The sequence below is a fragment of the Pituophis catenifer genome, unplaced genomic scaffold (assembly GCF_029215685.1).
Source record: "Pituophis catenifer annectens isolate HBS135680 unplaced genomic scaffold, rPitCat1.0.hap2 SCAF_2, whole genome shotgun sequence".
Lineage (NCBI taxonomy): Eukaryota > Metazoa > Chordata > Lepidosauria > Squamata > Colubridae > Pituophis > Pituophis catenifer.
Window position 1 is genome coordinate 172,920,024 of NW_027256882.1, and position 22,333 is coordinate 172,942,356.

Below are 22,333 nucleotides of genomic sequence, written 5' to 3' on the forward strand. Positions count from 1 at the left end.
AAGTGGAAAAGAACACTATAGGCTGATACAACTTTGATGTAATGTCCTTAAAACAATTGAAATGAGGCTCAGTAGTGTGTGTGGCTTCCACGTGCCTCTATGACCTCCCTACAATGCCTGATGCTCCTGATGAGATGGCGGATGGTCTCCTGAGGGATCTCCTCCCACACCTGGACTAAAGCATCCCCAACTCCTGGACAGTCTGTGGTGCAACGTGGCGTTGGTGGATGGAGCGAGACATGATGTCCCAGATGTGCTCAATTGGATTCAGGTCTGGGGAACGGGTGGGCCAGTCCATAGCATCAATGCCTTCGTCTTGCAGGAACTGCTGACACACTCCAGCCACATGAGGTCTAGCATTGCCGTGCATTAGGAGGAACCCAGGGCCAACCGCACCAGCATATGGTCTCACAAGGGGTCTGAGGATCTCATCTCGGTACCTAATGGCAGACAGGCTGCCTCTGGCGAGCACATGGAGGGCTGTGCGGCCCCCCCAAAAAATGCCACCCCACACCATTACTGACCCACTGCCAAACCGGTCATGCTGGAGGATGTTGCAGGCAGCAGAACGTTCTCCACAGCGTCTCCAGACCCTGTCACATCTGTCACATGTGCTCAGTGTGAACCTGCTTTCAGCTGTGAAGAGCACAGGGCGCCAGTGGCGAAGCTGCCAATCTTGGTGTTCTCTGGCAAATGCCAAACATCCTGCACAGTGTTGGGCTGTAAGCACAACCCCCACCTGTGGACGTCGGGCCCTCACATCACCCTCATGGAGTCTGTTTCTGACTGTTTGAGCAGCCACATGCACATTTGTGGAGGTCATTTTGCAGGGCTCTGGCAGTGCTCCTCCTGTCCCTCCTTGCATAAAGGCGGAGGTAGCGTAGCGGTCCTGATGCTGGGTTGTTGCCCTCCTACGGCCTCCTCCATGTCTCCTGATGTACTGGCCTGTCTCCTGGTAGTGCCTCCATGCTCTGGACACTACGCTGACAGACACAGCAAACCTTCTTGCCACAGCTCACATTGATGTGCCATCCTGGATGAACTGCACTACCTGAGACACTTGTGTGGGTTGTAGACTCCGTCTCATGCTACCACTAGAGTGACAGCACCACCAGCATTCAAAAGTGACCAAACCATCAGCCAGAAAGCATAGGAACTGAGAAGTGGTCTGTGGTCACCACCTGCAGAACCACTCCTTTATTGGGGATGTCTTGCTCACTGCCTATGCTTTCCACCTGTTGTCTATTCCATTTGCACAACAGCATGTGAAATTGATTGTCAATCAGTGTTGCTACCTAAGTGGACAGTTTGATTTCAAAGAAATGTGATTGACTTGGAGTTACATTGTGTTGTTTAAGTGTTCCCTTTATTTTTTTGAGCAGTGTATATTATCTAATATGTACTCAACAAAATAAATAAATAAATAAAAATTAATACGCAAAAAATGTTCTTCTTTGTGCTAATACAATGCAGCTTGGTCTTTTTCAGCTGAGCAAGCCTCAAAAATTGTTCCCTGACTTCCCATTGTAGAAAGTTAGCACCCACCCTGTTGCAAGATTTTTCAGGATCAGACTCAATAATATTAGTAAGAGTTAACGGTTTAAATAGAGTTCCTTTTATTTACAATAGGCATTCTATATTCACTGAATATTCACAGATAGAAGCAAGGAAAAGGGTGTAGGTAGCTCCTTATATATACAATGGGTGGAGCTATAAGTGGGAGTGGTGAATTATGAATGCATTAAGAAGTGAAGAATAAGTTAACCCCTGATACCCCATTCATATACTATTTACACATTAGAGAATAAGGCATTTACATCTGACAAATCCCCCTCTAAATGCCGATTCGTTATACAACACCAATTACACTCAGATTCAGGACAATACAAGACATACAATTTAGAAGTTAAATATTTGTGCTGCTTAGAAGGTAAGGGCTTTGTCAATATGTCAGCTAATTGTTCTGAAGTATCACAATGCACTGCTTTAATAAATCCATCCTGAGATAATTGTCTCACATGTTTAAATTTTATATCTATATGTCTGGACCTTTGTCCAATGGCATCAGATCTAGATATTTCAATGGCTGCTTTATTGTCTTCATGCATAACAAAAGGCAAAGTAGGTTTTTTCCAAACATCTGAAATTAAATCATTAAACCATACAAGGTTATTTGCAGCTTTGGATAAACAAACATATCCCGCTTCCGTCGTTGAAGTGGCCACTAGTTCTTGTTTACCAGTGTACCAGTAAACTGGACAGTTGTTTAAGAGAAAAATATAACCAGATGTACTTTTTCTGCATGAGGTGTCTCCAGCCCAGTCCGCATCTGCATAACATGCAAGCTTTGGTTCTTTATTATCATTAGGTTCTAATATTAAGCAAAAGTCTAGTGTACTTTTCAGATATCTTAAAATTCTTTTAACAGCTTCCCAGTGATACATTGTTGGTTTGCTGACATGTCTGGATAATAAATTGAGTGGTAAGGCGATATCTGGTCTAGTCCAATTAGATATATAAAGAAGTGAACCTATGATTGATCTATAAAATGTGTTGTCCTTGAATTCAGGGGAAGATTCATCAGTATTTCTAAGAAAATCAGTTTGCATAGGAGTATCACAAGGTTTGGCATTATTTAAATTGCATTTATTTAAAAGTTCTATGATCTTATCTCTCTGAGTGAGTTTGAATCCCCTTCTAGTTTTATTAATTTGGACACCAAGATATTTGTTCACTTTGCCTAGAGATTTCAACGAGAAATGTTCATTTAGCTTATTTACAAAAGTTTCTCTTCTCTCTTTATGCTTTCCTATATATAAAATGTCATCTACATATATCAATACAAATTCAATGTAATCATCACCCTTTTTGACAAAGAAACAGTTATCAGCAGTGGTAGCGTTGAAATCCATGGTCTTAAGTACTTTTACTAAACAATCATACCATCTTTTACCAGATTGTTTTAATCCGTATAAACTCTTGTTCAACAGCCAAATTTCATTTTTGTTGGTGTATTGACTGTGAGGTGCTCTTACGTATATTTCCTTATCTAGTTTTGCGTGTAGGTACGCAGTCTGTATGTCATATTGAAATACATCAAGATTGAGTGCTGATGCTACCACTAGAGCTGTTTTGACACTCTCTGTTCTTACAGTGGGGGAATACGTGTCAGTATAGTCCTCCGGATATTTCTGTGCATAACCTTGTGCAACTAGTCTAGCTTTGTATAGAGTATTGCCTCCTTCTAAGTTCTTAATTTTATATATCCACCTGGTACCAATAATTGTTTTATCTTTAGGTGCAATTGCAGGTGTAAATACATTTAATCCTTGTAAACTTTCCATCTCTTTCTTCATAGCTAATTCCCATTTTTCTTTTTCTTCACGAGGGAGTTTTAACACTTCCTCATATGTATTAGGTGTTATTGGCTCACCATCCATATGCATTATGTAATCCTTATATTTATTTGGCATTTGATTTCTGTTGTTCCTAATGATTCTTTCAGGTTTACTATTGTTATCATGCAAATATCTTGCTTCCTTTTTTGTTAGTGTGTCTGTCTTTATTTTGTGTTGGCTATTTGTCCAAGTTTTGGTTTTGTTTTTATATTTGTTGATATTTTGTTTTTCTATGGTCCCTTTCTCATGAGATTCTGTATCTTTGTGTTTATTTGGAAATATTTCATTAAGATGTAATTTAGACCAGTTGGCCTGTTCATGGAACACAGCTGTTCTGGAAACTATAAATTTGTTATTATTATCAATGAATCTGTACCCTTTAGTGCCAGTCTCATATCCCATAAATCTGAGTCTTCTGGATACGTTTTCTCCTTTTCTTCTCAACTGCTTAGGTATGTGTACGTCTGCAGTGACTCCAAATATGTGCATGTGTGCTAATTTTGGTTTCCTATTATACATTACTTCATATGGTGTCTTATTTACAATACTGGACCAGGTTCTATTTTGTGTGTAATTTGAATAATGTAAGGCTTCTGACCAGAATTGTTTGCTTAAGCCAGCATCTTCCAGTGTGCATCTAATCATGGTTTGTAATGTGGAATTCTTTCTCTCTGCAATTCCGTTCTGGAACGCAGAAAATGGACTAGATGTGTAATGTAGCATTCCTCTATCTTTTAACCATTGGGAGAATTCCTTAGACATGAATTCACATCCCCTATCTGTCATAATTTGTTTTATTCTGATATTGTGTTGTGTTTCTATGCGTTTGTAAAATTCCTTAAATTTTTGAAAGGTTTCATCTTTGTGTTTTAATGTATAAACAAACCCATAGCGGCTATAATCGTCTACTATTGTCAGGAAGTAACGTTTTCTATAAGTGATTGATGGAGTTAATGGGCCAACTAAGTCCATGTGTACTAAATCAAAAATTTTGTTAGTTGATCTAGTAGATTTTCTTGGCCTGGGACTAGTTTTTAGTTTTGTAGATTTACATACTGAGCATTCCAAATAGTTTTCACAATTTTTTATTTTGACACCTTCTGCGTGTTTAGTCATTTTTTGTACTACAGGAAAACTGGCATGTCCTAGCTTCCTATGTAAGATGTGAGCACACTCGTCATGAATTGGCTTACCTATTTTTGGTTTTTTTTCATTGTGTGCATCTACGTGATCATGAGATATTTTACATTCATCATTGTCACTGTTGCTAATATTTTCATCATCTACTTCAATACAATCTTCCATATTTGAATCAATGTTATGCAACCATTTTTCTTTTGTTATCAGATAAGGTAGGCCTCCTTTAATCATCACAGTGCCTATATTTATTTTATTCTTCTCCAAAGTCGCTTTTCCCTTTGAAAAAACTATATTAATGTCAGAATCTCTACTTAGTTTTATGGCACTTAGTATGTTATGAGGTATTTCAGGTATTAACAATACCCCCTCTATTTTTCCTAGACCAGGCAGGGTTACATTCCCTCTACCTAATACTTGGACCTTTTCTTGGTTAGCTACCTTTATTACAAATTTATCTTCTGCAAAAGAAGACAATATATTTTTGTTATTAGTGGTGTGATTAGTTGCTCCAGAATCAATAAGCCAATTATTGTTCTCATTTTGCTGTATTTTTGTGTTGTCTTGTTTATTTAATCCATTCAGTGAACCAGATTTTCTATCCTTTGAATTATCTTTGCCCCCTCTATTCTCTTTGTAATTTGGTGGGCTTCTATATCTATGTCTATCTATTGAAGACTGTCTATAATTGTATTTGTTTCTATATTCTGACCTATGTCTTTCCTTTGAAATTTTGGGACAATCTCTTCTATTGTGTTCCCTGGATCCACAATTGTGACATTTAAATGTTTCATTATATTTTTCTTGGAAAGCTACTTTCCTATATGGTTTGTGTTCTGTGTGATTGCTAGAACGATTCCTTCTTGAATTGTCTTCTGCTATCAATTTATTGGATAGACTTTCTATGGATAAATATCCTAGATTGATAGTGTCTAAATGTGACATAAAACTGTCCCATGATGGATCAAGTGAGTTGATAATAACACTTTTCATTGTTTGGTCTGAAATCACCTCCCCCCTCAAATGCAGCTCAGCTCTTATTTTGTTTAAGGATATTAAATGCTCACTTATGGAAACCCCTGGTTTTACCCTAGATGAAAAGAAATCCTTAGACATTCTTGTGGTGGTAGCTACACTGTCACTGTGAAACAAATTAAACATGCATTGGATAATTTCTGAAACAGTCAGATTTGGTTTGATGCTATGATACATTGCAGGAGACACACTAGATATTATTAAGAAAAATGCTCTATGGTGTAAACAATCTATTTTTAAAGTCCAAGGTCTTTTTGGGGGACTAGTAATAAAAAACAGTAAGTTTTCCTTCATAAAGACAACCTGGAGCTGTTGATACCATTCTTGCAAATTAACGCCATCAACCCTTAGCTTTGGGAAGTCATTGGGTAAATTTCCGACATTATTTTGTCCATTACTTACAACCTGAGGTAGTCCGTGGTCTCGCAAGTGTAGAAAATTGCAAAACGGCATGGGGATGCTCGCAACGAGTCTGCATGGTCTTCTCGCCAGTTCATGTCTTCCCGGACCGTCTGCGTAGTTTTGCGCATGCGCGTTGTCCATTTCTTCTTTGGAGTCATCGTGGAAGGTTCTCTCCATTGCGGCTCGCTCGTTCTGTTCCTCTTCAGACGAGTCGGTCTCTGGTTCGATTTTGGGAGTCCTGATGACGGCGGCTGCTCTTCTTTTTCTTTTGGGGGCGTTGGCGCTTGTTTCGGTCTGTGGTGTAGGGCGGTATCGGCAAGGCTCTCTGGGTTCGGGCGTCGGCACTCTCGAAGTCAGGATGGGAGCGGGCAGGTCTTGAGGCATCGGCTTGCTCGCTCGCTTCTTCGGTAGTTCTTTGGTAATTTTGAGTTTTGGTCCAAATGCAGCAAAAAGCGTTTTCATTGCTGATTTTATTTGGGAGTTTGTTGAATCATCTTCACTTTCTGATTCTTCTGAGAGGTTTGAATCTTCTTTTTCATTTTCGTTGTCTGATAACGTTTTTCGCGCCAGAAATTTTGAATTGAGCATTTTGATTGGCTCTGCTTCGCTCACCTTGGAGGCTTGTTGAAACCAAGATGGCTGCCATTCAAAATTTCGCGCGGGATCACCGTTTTTCTTCTTCGTAATGACTTTCTCTGCAGTCATATCACTCACTATTTTTGGGTCTTTAGACTTCTCATTAGTGATGTTTTTCTCTCTCGCTGCTCCGCTGTTCTTCAGCATGTCTTGGAGTTTCGCGATGAGGCTTTCATCATTCTTCTGGCTCTTTAATAGTTTTAATATCTCTGACCTGAGTTCGTTATTCTCTATTTCGATTTCCTCCTGGTCATCATTTTCATCTATTATTTCTTCGTCTTCAGTGGTGTATTCTTCTGATTCTCTCGAAATTGCGTTTGTGGATTCGTTGATTATTTCTTGTTCTGTTTCCATTTCTTTGCTGTAGGCCCTGGTGTTGGGCCTATCTTTCTTAGACATTTTTAAGTTTTTATTGAGTCAATTAACCATCCTCTGCTACCAGCTTGTTGCAAGATTTTTCAGGATCAGACTCAATAATATTAGTAAGAGTTAACGGTTTAAATAGAGTTCCTTTTATTTACAATAGGCATTCTATATTCACTGAATATTCACAGATAGAAGCAAGGAAAAGGGTGTAGGTAGCTCCTTATATATACAATGGGTGGAGCTATAAGTGGGAGTGGTGAATTATGAATACATTAAGAAGTGAAGAATAAGTTAACCCCTGATACCCCATTCATATACTATTTACACATTAGAGAATAAGGCATTTACATCTGACACACCCCTCCTGGAAGAATGAAATGTTTTAGGCAATATTAAAAAGGCAGAATATTATATTTCCCTGGATAAGAAATTAAGAAACATGCTCTTGGAGACAGAAACTCAGCTCCCTGGCACCCTCCAAGCAGGTACTGAGCTGGGGCAGCTTTAGAAATGCAGATTTGGTAATCCATTACTGCCTGCAACAAGGTCTGGCTCTGAACAAAGGCAGGGCAAAGCCATTCAGCCACAATAGTAATTGCCCTTCATTGCATCACCCAACCAAGCCTGGGACTCAGACAGCCTACAAAGTTAGCTGTGACCCCTACAGCAACCAATAGAATACATGCCCTTGCCATAGGAACAGGAAGCTCAAGGGCAAGGCCCAAGAGAGGGTATAAATAACCCTCATGCTTCACTCCATGTGTTCAACTGCACCAGGACTTCAAACCCATGTGGTCCTGTTCATCAATAAACCATCTTTCCAATCAGCCTCCATGTTTCCAGTGTCTTTCTCCCCACTTGGAACTGAACTAGATGGATATTTCTTCCAACACCATATTGTGCTAGCTCATGGTTTGTTTCAACTGTGTGCGATTGACTAAGCATCAATTGGTTAGACAGTGTGGCTCTCTATCCTGCCTTTTGTAAATCATATTCCCTAGTCATGTATAAAAATCAGTAAATCTATACATTTATATCGAAGTATAATTCCTCAGCAATTATTCCCTCTAACCTAGCCAAGATAAAAAGGGAGAGCATAAAAGAGGGGAAATAGGCTGCACAATCTTATCAATACCTTTTTAGAAATAGGATCATTGGGACTGGCATAGCAGCACATCTTACTTTTTTTTAAATTGATACAGAACTGTAGCTTTCCAAAACTCTAATGCACAGCCCTGATAACCAAAACTCTAATGCACAGCCCTGATAACCAAAACTCTAATGCACAGCCCTGATAACAAAACTCTAATGCACAGCCCTGATAACCAAAACTCCAGCTGGTTAAGAGTTCAGATATTATGAAAAGAATTTGGTTCCAGGCATGATATGATTCAGGGGTGAAATGCTCCCGGTTCGGACCGGATTGTCCGATCCGGTAGCGATGGCAGCAGGTGGTTCGGAGAACCGGTAGCAAAAATCCCTGCTCCCCCCCATGCCCAGCTGAGCTGCGCAATCATCAGAGGCTTTTTTTTTTTTTAAAGCATTTTTTCTACAACCTCTTTGGCCGAAAAAATGCTTTTAAAAGTTTTTTTTAAAAAGCCTCTGATGATCGCGCAGCTCAGCTGGGATCGTCAGAGGCTTTTAAAAGAAAAAAAAGCCTCTGACAATCAGGCAACTCAGCTGGGATCGTCAGAGGCTTTTAAAAGCATTTTTTTTACAACCTCTTTTTACTTTTAAAAGTAAAAAAAAAAAAAGTTGACCACTCCTACCCAGTCACATTACTCCCCCCCCAACAAGCCATGCCCACCAGTAGTAACAAATTTTACATTTCACCATTGATACGATTGCCATAATTCTTTCTTGCAATTTTTTCTAAAAGATAGGATTGAGAGGTGTGCAAACACTGCAAAACTATAAATGTACAGAGATCATCAGGCAAAACCTGGGCTGAGGGATGATGGTTACCATTATTCTGGATAAGTCGCCCACATATGGAGAAAGATCATCCAAGTATTTTCAGGATATGAAAGAATCAAATGATTTACTACTGTTCAACCGAGTCAGGAAAATTAAGTAGTTATTGTGTAATCTAAGAGTTATTTTAGGACTACAGACTTCTCTACCCCCAGCCCATTTATTAGAGCACCAATTTAAATGGGGAAAATACAGTGGCAAGAATTCCATGCACATAGAGTGAAGTGGGAAGGCATTGGAAAAGAACTCGGATATAATCATATGATCATAGGGTTGGAAGGGCCCCTGGAGGTCTTCTAGTCCAGCCTCCTAAAAGAGTGCAGAGAAAAGCAACAAAGATGATTAGGGACTGAAGGCTAAAACATATAAAGAATGGTTGCTGGAATTGGGTATATCTAGTTTGCTGAAAAGAAGGACTAAGGGTGACATGGTAGCAGTGTTCCAATATCTAAGTGGCTGCCACAAAGAAGAGAGAGTCAGGCTATTCTCCAAAGCACCTGAAGGCAGGACAAGAAGCAATGGGTGGAAACTAATCAAGGAGAGAAACAACTTAGAACTAAGAAGTTTTATGACATTTAGAACAATTAATCAGTAGAACGACTTGCCTCCAGAAGTTGTGAATGCTCCAACACTGGAAGTTTTTAAGATGAAATTGGATAACCATTTATCTGAAGTGATATAGGATATCCTGCCTAAGGTTGGACTAGAAGACCTCCAAAGTCCCTTCCAACTATGTTATTCTATTCTATTCTATTCTATTCTATTCTATTCTATTCTATTCTATTCTATTCTATTCTATTCTATTCTATTCAGTTGCCCCAACTCCACCCCAATGTAAGGGATTTCGGATCATTAAAAGACCAAAAAAAATCTATTTATTACATTTATATTGTCACATATCACATATCTATGTCTGTAGGTGAAGACTTGGGTAGAGTGCAACAGGCTTTGACTCAACCCAAGCAAGACTGTGATTTTTGGTAGTTGGACCTTCTGCTGCTGGGGATGCTTCATCTTTGGTTTTGGATGAGATGCTACTGCCTCACACAGACCTGTTGAACCATCTGAAGTTCCTCTTGGAGTCATGGCTCCTGCTAGAGGAGCAAGTGGCAGCCATGACTAGGAAGGTATGTCTAGGATTGTACATCTTCAGGCTGTGCATCAGTGACACCTGTTCCTGGACTGGAAGGCTCTGCTTACTGTCATTCATGTCCTTGGGACTTCCTTCCGGGCCACTGCAATATGCTCTACATAGGGTTGCCTTTGAAGAGCATCCAAAAGTTTCAACCAATGCAGAATGTGGCATCATGAGTAGTAAATAACACCATTTACTTGGCACATGTGACAACACTACAATGTGACTTGCACTGATGGCTGGTTTGTTTCTAGAGGCAATTCAAGATGCTGGTTGTCACTGAGTTCCTGGCTTGGGACCAGGTTACTTGAGGGACTGTCTTTCCTCAGTTGTTTTTATTTATCCAACCTGGTCCAGGAGGATTGGCATGGTTTGGGTCTCCTCAACTAAGGAATGGTGCTTGATGGATCCATTAATTGAGAAAAATTATTTTTACCAAAAATTTCAGCAACAAAGAGTTTAGAAAAGCTCTACAATTAAGCATAAAATTATTTAATTATGGGGGTATCACTTGTTAAATGCAGTAAAAAAAAGTTTTATCTACTAGATTATGTTTAGCTGTCTCTAAAAATGTTATTATAAGTTGTTAATAATTAATGTCAAAATGTTTGCATTTTTTCTTAAGATCGTGCGTGTGTGTCTGTGTGTGATTGTTTTTTTCAAATTTGCTATCTGTTTGAATTGCTTTTACTATAGAGGTTAAACTTTTGTTTCTTCAGTAGAAAAAGGAGGTAGAGCTATTTAACTATCAAAATAGTGTTATGCTCAATCTTCATAATGCAACAGCTAAAGTTGAAATATGATAAATCGCTGCTTAAAATGGTGTACAGCTTTCCTCTTACCTTTTTTCTTAGATTTGTTGAGAACATTAAATTGATGCCTCCAAAACTTCTTAACATTTGCCTTTTTTTTAAAAAAAAATGCTGAATATACATCCTCTTCTCCCTATCCCTTTCACCATGTGTGAATGATCTCTAAAGTGGTTAAGGACTTATGACACAGCTTATTGGAAAATAGATCACTGCATTCAATAATGGGTTGCCTTTACTTGCAAAAGCTACAATGCAATACTTCTCGCATTTTGTGATATGTTTCTCAGACAATTACCAACATTCAGAAAATTTGAAAGAGGCAAATACTTTTCTCCAGAATTGTACACTCAGGGATAGTATAAGACTGAAAAATAATGAACGGCATATTTTGATAGAAATTCATAGTAGGAATAGCAACAGGAGAACTGACATGGAGAACACCTCAGGGAATATGGCAGCCAAGTTTTTTTAAAAAAAATGAAAGAGCTGCTAATAAACTTAGTTCCTAAAAGAACTTTTAATGAGATATATTTACTTCTATAATTAATCATATAGGACTTTAAATGACAACAGAAATCCTTGAGGAGTCGAGCCCTGAGACATTAGGCAAGACAAATTAGCTCAGTGATTTATCTATTGTCCTTGGAGGGAAGATAAAATCACATGGACATTTTTTTTAAATATAAAAATTATGTTTGAACGTTTAAATTTACCTACTATTGTCTATGCAATCAGCTATTATCAAAATTGTAAGATTCATACCAAAATAAACAAACCACAGAGGGTAATCTTGTTTGAGACATTAAGAAATATGTATTCAGGCCTATTAAAAACATTTTTTTACTAGCCTTTGGGATTATTCTTTTTTCTTTTGCATCCTTGAAGAGGCATTTTTTCTTCTTCCTCATTCAGGAAGTAATAATCTTCTAAAGTGGTATCTGTTCTGTTACACAAACATGTATAAATGTAAAAGAGATATTTTTGTCATTACTTTTTATAAAATGCCATTTGATGCTATTGGCAGCCCTGAAGATCCAAAGTAAAAGTATTACAGCAGTTATTCTGAGGTGGAATAATCACCAAATAATCCAGTTGAAAGCCCTAATTTCCTATACATGCCTAAAGTTCAGCATGTGCAGGGCAGTTAGAAACAACTTACAGGCCTATATTAGATTCACACTTATTTAGTGTCGTCAGAGATGCATTTACTGTACATCTAGAAGCCGTCATTGAACAATGATTGGAGTGGGAGCTGAGGGCGGTATCAATATTTCAACAAGATAAACCTTCAAGCATGAGCAGAATGTAATAGCCTTTCCTAAACAACAATCAAAATTGGCTAGAAATAAAAAAACATTGATCAATCAGTCTACTCCCCTTTCAAACCCAGAGATGAAAGGAGAGAGAGAGAGAGAGAGAGAGAGAGAGGAGAGAGAGAGATACACACATATATACTGTTTCCCCCCCAAAAAAGACCTGTCCTGAAAATAAGCTCTAGCATGTTTTATGTGTCTGCCTAATATAAGCCCTACCCCCAAAATAAGCCCTACTTAAGAGCCTGTGCAGCCGGCCACCTGCTCATTCTGTCTGGTTGCTCGCTGTCAAGGTTCTGACAGATGCCCTAATTAAATCATGAGCCTTGAGCCAAGCTTCAAAAGAAATCCAGTTATTTATTAGGAGCTTCATGTCAGCACGTTCCAGGTGAAGCCAACTCTGACCTCATGTAATTTACACCCCAATCGTGACCCTGTTTCCCCCCCTCCCCCCAGGGTGTGTCATCAATCACATTCACCAACGGAGCAATTTCGGGGGTTGTAGAGATCACTTCCCACCTGCTGCTGTGGGTAACCCTGGGAGACAGCCTTGAGAGAGATATGTCTGGAATGTGCTCCTATCTTTGGCTGCCATGCTGCTTCATTAGTTTCCCATCTTCCTTGCCTATGGCAACTTGAGAGCAGACCAGGGATGCTTTGCGAGTTGACATTCAGCTCCCCACAAGGTGGCCTGTGCAAAGCAAAAACAATTTGAGTACAGGTATAGATTTTAGGGTTGCGACACCCCCCCCAGGCTTGTTTGGGTTGTCTGTGTGGAATTTTGCTATGAGGTGGTCAGCGTGGATGTTTACTCTTTACCCAAGACTCCTTTAATTAGGGGTAGCCCTTCCACTTGATTAAGTATTAGAGTTGTCTCCTGTACCATCTTGAGTTGAGGATTTGCTGAACCTCATAATGGGTTTGGCCCCTTATGACCATGGGGTCCGGGGGCTCATGGGGCAGTGGCCTCAAGGTCAACCCGACTGCGGGTTTTAAGAGGCTACTATGGAATACTGGTGTATCTTCCCTAGCAGTCGGGGCATTTTTAATTGCACTGTGACTGGGTTGATGATTTTTACTATGGGGAATGATCCCATAAACTTTGGCCCCAGTTTCTTGCTGGGAAGTTTTACTTGTGGAGAGGTAGATCTTCTCCCCCAACTGGAATGGCCGTCATGGGGCTCAGTGTCTGTTTGCCTGTTTCTTATAGGTTTGTGCCGCTTTAGCTAGCGCTTTCTTGATATTCTCCCAGGTTGCTTTCAGCATTGACATCTAGTTGGTCAAGCTGACTGAGGAGGGGGGAATCCCTTGGATATTCAGGCATTGGGACGAAGTCCATACCGCTTGCTACTTTGAATGGAGTTAGTCCCATGCTACTGTGAATAGCATTATTGTACGCGACCTCAGTGAAAGGCAGGAGGTCCACCTAATTGGATTGCTAATAGTTCACGTAACACCTCAGGTACTGTTCTACCATGGCATTCAGTCTCTCTGCCCCCCCCCACTTGGTGCTCAGATAAAAGGCCGAGCTAAGGCACTGAGATGACCCAATGGACTGCAGGAACTCCCTCCAGAACTTAGCTGTGAACTGGACCCCTCTGTCTGAGATAATTCTCTGTGGCACTTCATGCAGGTGGTAGATGTGTTTCAGGAACAGTTTGACCAGCTGGTGGGCCAAGGGTAGTCCGCTGCAGGGTATGAAGTGTGTCTGCTTGGAGAATAACTCTATTACAGTCCATATCACCGTGTTCCCCCCACTTTTGGGCAACTCCACTATAAAGTCCATTGTGATTTCCTCCCATGGCCTCATTGACTCTGCTACTGGTTGCAGCAGTCCAGGGGAGGGGGGTTTCCTGGTTGTTTCTTCATTGTGGCTTAGATGGTGCAACTTTTCACATAACTGTCCACCTATTTCTTTATGCTGGGCCACCAGAATTGCCTCCGTGCTAGTGTTTCAAATGCCTTTTGGCAGGTTAGGTCCCACTATAGGGGTTGTCCTAGGTGGGGTTTCGTCCCTGGGCCCCCTGTCTTTAGGAGATCCATATGGGTTTGGTGATATTTGCAAAGGAGGGGATAAATTGCCTGTAAAAATTTGTGAACCCTAGAAAGCTTTGTAGCTGTCTGCGGGTGTGAGGGTATTGCCAACCTAGAACAGCTTGTACTTTGGCTGAGTCCATTTCTATGCCCTCATTTGACACTCGGTAACCCAGGTAGTCTAGACGTGCACGGTGAAATTCGCATTTTGATAGCTTGACGTACAGGTTGGCTGCCAGAAGTTTTTTCAGTACCTGGAGAACTAGGGGTATGTGGTCGTTCATGGCCTCAGTGTAGATGAGGATATCGTTCAGGTAGATGAGGACCCCCTTATAGAGATGCTCATGCAGCACCTCATTTATTAACTGCATGAACACTGCTGGGGGTTTTTTCGGAGGTGGCTGCCAGTTGTTCTGGTGGGCTCTTTGGGAGAGTTCCCTGCATTGGTGGTGCTTCTATTTGCTGATGTGGAGGGGGTTGGGGTCCCTTTGCTATCCTCAGCCTTTGGCTGCCCCCTTGCCACCAGATGATCGGGCCCCACTTGTCTAGCCAGGAGAGTCCCAGTATGACTGCTTCTGTCATTTTGGGGACTATTATGAATCAAATTGCTTCCCAGTGAATCGCTAGCTCTAGCTTCACTGGTTTGGTCAGGTGGCTGGCATAGGCACCCCCCAATAGGGGCCCATTGACCTGTTCAAACCTGGTGGGTCAACCTTTTCACTCTAATCCCCAGTTTCAGGACCATGGTTAGATTGATCAAGCATCTAGTGCAGCCTGAGTCTATTAGGGCTTGAAAAGTCTCATGGGTTCCTGTTTTTAGGGCTGTGAGGCGTATTGGGAAGATGAAAGGGTAGATCGGTTCACTCACCATTGGGTCATTTTCACCCTCATCCTTGCTGTTGTAGGAATCCGGCGACTGATCATCATTGGCTGGAGTTCCCCCCCTTCAGCTGGGTGGGGAGGGACCTCTGCAGCCTGGAGGGCTTTTTGGGATGTGTCAGTGGCACACCTGGGTCCTCGTTCTGGTCGTGCCCTGGGTGGTGGCTCTGGCTTTGGTTTTGGGGCTGGGATCACACATGCTGAGGCTATGTGGCCTATCCCCCCACATCTGTAGCATTTCAGCTGACTTCATGGGAGAGTTGGTTTTGGGGCCGGCTGTGGTGCTGTGGCTTCCCGTTGGCTGGATGGTGTCTGGTCTGGTTGACCTCTCTCTTTCGTGTCCAGTTGCTTTCTCATGTCATTGGCACGCAATCCACCATCGACTTTTATGACTACTCAGAACCACTCAGAGAGTCAATTTGGGATGTCCCAATAGGCAATTTGCTTGTCCAGGCTTGTTCTGAAAAAATGAACTAGCAGCCACTCTGGCAAAGGGGGTATCTTCCCCATGACTCTCCTGAACTCATGGATGTGTTCTTTAATGGGTAGCCCCCTCTGCTTTTGGTTTCTGAGCTCATCTGCCACATACAAATCCTCCTCTGCCTCCTCAAATCTGGCCTCTAGCTGTTGTAGGAAGTTGTCTACATTCGTTCATTCATTTCATTCATTTATTAGATTTGTATACTGCCCTACTCCCAAAGGACTCAGGGTGGTGAACAGGCACAGAATAAAACACATAAATACAAAAGTTAAAAAACATAATTAAAACCAAATTAAATAATTTTGCCCGAGACAATTAAAATTCCCAATAATTTAAAAACAAATTAAAATTTCAGTTTAAAAAATTTAAAAGAAAGGGGAGAAAATTAGGCCAGGCCGGCCTGCTGGAATTGGAGGGTCTTAAGAGCACAGCGGAAAGTGCGCAGATCCGGGATCCTCCGTATCTCCGGGGGGAGCTCGTTCCAGATAGTAGGTGCCCCCACAGAGAAGGCCCTCCCCCTGGGGGCCGCCAGTCGACATTGTTTGGCTGACGGCACCTGGAGGAGCCCCTCTCTATGAGAGTGTACCAGCCAGTGGGAGGCTGTTTGTGGTAGTAGGCGGTCCCGTAAATAACCAAGTCCTAAGCCATGGAGCGCTCTAAAGGTGGTAACCAAAACCTTGAAGCGCACCCGGAAGACCACCGGGAGCCAGTGCAGCTCGCGCAGGAGAGGTGTCACACGGGAGTGCCATGTTGCTCCCATAACCACCCGCGTGGCCGCACTCTGCGCCAGTTGGAGCCTCCGGGTGCTCCTCAAGGGGAGCCCCATGTAGAGAGCATTACAATAGTCCAGGTGGGAGGTGACGAGGGCATGAGTGACTGTGTGTAGGGAGTCCTGATCCAGAAAGGGACGCAACTTGTCTTGCAGTTGGGGGGCTCTCCTCTTGTGGAGGGCTGATAGCTATTCCCTTTCTTCTCCCTCTAGCTGTCTTCCCTGGGCAACTTGCCTGTTGCATGGAGGAGGCACTGGCTGCAGCCTCGGGCTCCTTCTCCTTCTGATGGGTGGAGAAGGGGGGCTGCATTCCTATCTGCATCTCCTCACTTCAAATTGCTCAGCTGCAATTTCCCTCTCTTTTGGGCAGCATGATGGCCCCTCATCATGAAAGGCGGCCTGGTCAAATTCCTCTGTCAGCTGCTCTATGAATCTCCCCAGGGGTTCTATCAGGGGCTTTGGGAGCCTGGCCTGTGGCCAGTCCCACATCCAGTCCACTCTTCCTAGCTCGCCCAGGGGCCTTCCCCCCTTCTGGGTACTTGGTGGGGGGGGGGACTCAACCTCAGCTGCTTTAGGGCTTCTTTTCCACCAATACTCATCCCTTTTTACTTCGGTCGCTGGGGCGGGCGTCTCGGCTTTGATGCACTCCAGTTGTGACTGGGCTGCATTCCGGTTGCAATTGAGCAGCTGGGTCCGGAAAGTCCCTGGTTAGAGGCAAGTTCTGCCTCTCTCTGGGTCTCCTGGAGCAGGCTCTCTTTGGATGGTCCGCCCTCTGCCATGGTAGCTCAAGTTTCTTTCCATGCACCCCAGGGGTCAGGGAGTGGCTGGAGAGCCTGGGGCTCAGGAGTCCCAGTGATTTTGATTAGTTTTGAGAGAGTTGGCTTGCTGTCACGGTTCCGATGGATGCCCTAATTAAATCATGAGCCTTGAGCCAAGCTTCAAAAGAAATCCAGTTATTTATTAGGAGCTTCATGTCAGCACCTTGCAGGTGAAGCCAATTCTGACCCCACGTAATTTACGCCCCAATCATAACCCTGTTTCCCCCCTCCCCCAGGGTGTATCATCAATCACATTCATCAATGGAGCAATTTCGCGGGTTGTAGAGATAACTCCCCTGCCGCTGTGGGTAACCCTGGGAGACAGCCTTGAGAGAGATATGTCTGGAATGTGCTCCTGTCTTTGGCTGCCGTGCTGCTTTGTCGGTTTCCCATCCCCCTTGCCTATGGCAACTTGAGAGCAGGCCAGGGATGCTTTGCGAATTGACACTCACAGTGCCATAGTCATGAGATGAGGTGGGGTGGTGGTGGAGCTGCCCCACATGCCCCACATTGGCTTACCTCGGGGCCCCTGCAGCCAGGCCATCCACACCCAACACCTGCCTCACAGCAGCAGCACCAACAGCCATGTGCAGAAGGAGCCCATGCGGCTGCCATGGTGCCGTGGCTGAGAGGCAAGGCAGGTGTCAGGGTGTGGCTGGCCTGGCTGTGGAGGCCCTGAGGTATGCCAGTGCGGGGTGTGTGAGGCAGCTCCATCCCTGCCTTGCAGAGGCAGCACTGATACGGTGCATGGCCTCCTGCCCTGCCGTGAGCAACAGAAAAAGTGGGTCTCCCATACATGGAAAAAGAATAAGACACCCCTAAAAATAAGCCCTAGTGCTTATTTTGGGGCTCAAAAGAAACATATATACATTGCACACTATCCATTTCAGTAGAGCAAAAACAATTTTTTCAGATGTTATTGCACTATAACTCCAGTCATTGCAAACCTCAAAGTTAATGGGCCAAGAGGTTTGCTGACTTGAAGAAGTCATATTCTCTAGCCATATGCATTCCAGGTCATGACTAGCTGTATGTTGAAATATTTATTTACTCTGATTTTTCATCTATAATAGCCCTCCTAAACCTGGTGGTATCCAGCCTGGATGGGTATGATGGGAGCTGAATAGATCAGGAGTGCTCCAGTTTGAGGGAGGTTATGATAAGACTTTGCATTTGCATGAAGGTACTCTGGGCAGCCAATTCAGAAACATTTTGGTCATGTTATCTAGCTATCTGAACCATTGAATGCAGCTGTGTTTTGATGTACTTTGGAGAACTTCAACTTTTTTTTACAACAAGTAAAATAAACATGTTTGCTACCTCTTGTTTGCAGCCCCAAAGTGAGTCTTGGGCAATTAATGTCTGTTTGAGCTCTGGGGAAGATGCCCTGGGGGGATTTATGGCATTGGTAAACATAACCCCTCCTAGAGTTACATTTCTATCTTTAACATCCCATTTCTGTCTATCAGTTGTTACAGACATCTATTCGGTTTTGTGCTTTTTTTTTTTTCCTGCTGAGTCCTGTTCCTCTTTGGTGAAACTACCTTTGGAGACCTTAGTTCAGATGAGCAGAGTAAGTAAGCTAACCTTTATGATATTTATTTAGGGGTTTGCCAACTTGGCAGTTGAATTTCTAAACTCAAAAGGAGTTGTTAGTATCAGAAGCCTTTGAAAGAGGAAGATCACAAATGTTAGAAATAGCAGAATTTGTCTGACCTTGTTTTGACAATAAGGGAATGATTGTGAAATAAACTCCATACACTTGATGGTGCTCTATTTTGCTTTGATCTGCATAGACAGACAAACGGGATTCAAACAAACTACTGAGAAATGGAAAATAAGGAGATAAATTATTTTGTTTTCTATCTTGAAACATGGAAAAGGATAAATTGGTAGATAAATGCATTCCTTTATCAATACAATGCCACAGGTGAATAAGGAAAAACACCTGGCACACTAGATTTGGACAAAGGAGGAGACACTAGGGAAAAAGTAAGGAACAACAATTGTAATAAAGTACATTGTTTTGGATTGTTTTATTTATTTCATTTTTAAAGTCTCCTAACAGACGAAACTCTCTGGATGATTTGCAATTAAACAGATTAAAAGATACAATTTGAATAAAATTGTATACTTCACTATCAAATCAAATGAAAAATGAAAGCACCGTACAAAGTAAGCTTTTAGAAGGATAAGCTTTAAAAATCTAAAACAAGGTGAATTAAAATATCGGTAAAAGCCAATTAGAAACCTTGGGGTAGGATGGATGGAGAATCTATAAACCTCTAGATTAGCTGGCCTTCAAATCCTAGTTTTCCCAACTAAGATGAGCAATGGCCAGGGGTAAGTAGATGTTGTAAGCCAACTATATTTGGTGCACTATAGGCTCTCCACATCTGAAACAAAGGGCTTATGGAAGGATTTAATAAGGAGGAAGGAAGGGAAGGGGAGAGGATATGAGGGAACACAAAGGGAGGCAAAGGGAGGAGCAAGCAGAGAAGATCAGAGAAAAGCAACCTGATGTTCTTTAGATTTATTATTGCCATTTTGGGCAGGACTGATGGAGCTATACTGCAAAGCAGCAGGTCTAAGGTTGATACCTATAGTATAGTCATCATTTTGCCATCCTCCAATATAAATTCTTCTTGTTATTCCTCCTTCCCCCCCCCCAAATAATAATAATAATTAGCATAAACAAAGCACTTCTGATAATATCAACATTTGTAAAACACTCAGCTACATTTTGCCCTACATTTTCAGGACATTATCTTGATCCAGAACAGAGTCTGGGTCTATAGACTGTAGACCCAGCTTCTAGTCTATATGGAAGTGCAAGGATTCATTCTATTAGGGCAGGAGTGTCAAACTGGTGGCCTATGGGCCAGATGTGTCATGCACAGGCCACACCCATCTCAGCTCCACAAAGGGGGAAAAGGTCGTGAAACGTCACGTGACAGCAACATGACGCCACAAGTTTGACAGCCGTGTCCTAGGGTGTCTCCTTCTAGTTTCAGATGGACTAATATTGAAGTACTTAATGTGTTTGCTCTATCCTAAACTTGAACAAATATAGCTGTATCCTATTTTATATTTGATTTGTTGTTCTAGATGTTTTTTTTTTTAAAGGCTTACCTAGTCTTACACTTTTGTTTTATACATCTAATTATGTGGGACTATTCCTATATATAAATGCAAAATTGTCTTGCTTTACTTTTTCTGATTATTTTGTCCTTAGATGTCACTTCCTCATACCCTCAACTATTTTAAAGGCTTGACAAATCCTAATCTAACTTTCCTCTCAGATTCCTGGTTACATGGACAGCAGAAACCACACACTTCACCTAGACTTCATTCTCCTAGGTTTGTCTTCTGATCCTGCACAGCGAAAGTTCCTCTTTGTCATCTTCTTGGTGATGTACACAGTGGGTATCCTGGGGAACTTCTTGATTATCCTGCTGATCCTTCGGAATTCCCAACTGCGGGCCCCCATGTATTTCTTTTTGGGACATCTTTCCTTGGTGGATGCTTGCTTCACCTCAGTCACTGTCCCCAAGATGTTGGCCAACCTATTGATGCCAGAAGCCACCATCTCTTATGCTGGTTGCTTGACTCAAATGTATTTCTTCTTTGCCTTTGGGGTCACTGACAGTTTCCTCCTGGCTTCCATGGCTTATGATCGCTATGTGGCTATCCGTAATCCTCTGCATTATACCACTATGATGAGCGAGAGAGTCAGAGTCTTTGTAGCCAGTTCTTGGATTATCTCCCATCTTCACTCCTTGCTACACATTATTCTCATGTCTCGCCTTTCCTTCTGCGGTTCCCGGGAGATACCCCACTTTTTCTGTGACCACCAACCTGTGCTGGCCCTATCATGCACTGATACCAGCTTAATTGAAATGTTGATCTTCACTGAAGGGTCCTTGGTAGTGTTGAGTCCTTTTGTCTTCATTGTGATCTCTTATATCCTTATCTTGGTTACCGTCCTGAGACTGCCAGCGGGAACTGGGTGGCGCAAGGCATTCTCAACCTGTGGGGCTCACTTGTCTGTTGTCGTTCTCTTTTATGGCACTGTAATTGGCGTCTATTTTCAGCCTACAGCAAAATACTCAGCTGAAAAGGGAAGGGTTACCACTGTCATGTATACCGTGGTCATTCCTATGCTCAATCCCTTTATATACAGCTTGCGGAATGATGACGTCAAAGGAGCCTTTCGCAGAACTTTATGCAGGAAAGTGGGAATGTAGTGAGTCCTTGTCCTGCAATTTATTGTGCTGAATGTTAAACTGTAAGAATCAGTCCTGTATCAGTGACCACCACTGAGTTCTCAGGGAGTCTCAGAATAAATGCCACTTCCTCCCATGAGAACGGTAGTGACATGATTAGCAAGAGTGGACTGCCCTTGATGATTCATTTTTCACCAGGGACAGAAGACATAATCTGGTCAGTATGGCAAAGGCTGCCATATTGCCATGGTGTAGCCACTGTCCATTGCACAGTTCATTTTTCCACCTCCCTTGTGTACCTGCATGGCTGTGACCTCATGTATAGTGGACGTAGAAGCTTTGAAAGACTGGTGAAATGGAAAGGCTGAATCAAAATCATATGCATGTTGTGGGAGTGTGTTCTGCCCCAGCTACGGGTCTCAAGAAGTGCAGCACACACACACAGCTCCAAAAACTCTGTTTAATACAAACAGACCCTTTTCAAAATGCAGGCTTTAACCACAAATGTCCTTATCAGCCTGCTATGAATTACAGAGATTAAACAAAGTCCAACAAGGATTGGCAATCAGCCCAGAAACCAAGTTGTAACAAAAAACTCACTCTCAAAATGCTCTGCGTAGGGCCACACATTGTTTCCAGCAACATTTGCTATCTGTGTGTGAACTTAAATAGGCTAAGGGAGTGGCCAATTAACCCCAAGCCTTACTCTCGAGAAGACTTCCTCCTGAGTAGCCACTCCTGCTTTTTGGCAGCCCTGCATGCTCGAGCATTGAGAAGAGGCTCCTCCACTTCACTCTCTTCACTTGAAGGAGCCTCTGGAGGTTCTGAAAGCCCTGGCTGAGTCTCTGCCTCTGGCACCACATCCTCTTCAGCCTCTTCGCTGTCCGACTCAAGCGCTGGCTGCACAGGCTGCTGGCG

The 22,333-nt window shown here is 42.4% G+C and overlaps 1 protein-coding gene across 1 annotated transcript; it reads left to right on the forward strand.

The window, feature by feature from the left end:
• The first annotated feature begins 20,491 nt into the window (after nucleotides 1-20,491).
• Nucleotides 20,492-21,436, forward strand: LOC139310851 (olfactory receptor 1K1-like). Its single transcript, XM_070935083.1, has one exon. The coding sequence runs from the start codon at nucleotides 20,504-20,506 to the stop codon at nucleotides 21,434-21,436; it is 933 nt and encodes a 310-aa protein (XP_070791184.1). The 5' UTR covers nucleotides 20,492-20,503.
• The last annotated feature ends 897 nt before the right edge of the window (nucleotides 21,437-22,333 follow it).

Coding starts and splice junctions, on each gene's coding strand:
- LOC139310851 (XM_070935083.1), top strand. CDS start 20,504: ATGGACAGCAGAAACCACACACTTCACCTAGACTTCATTCTCCTAGGT.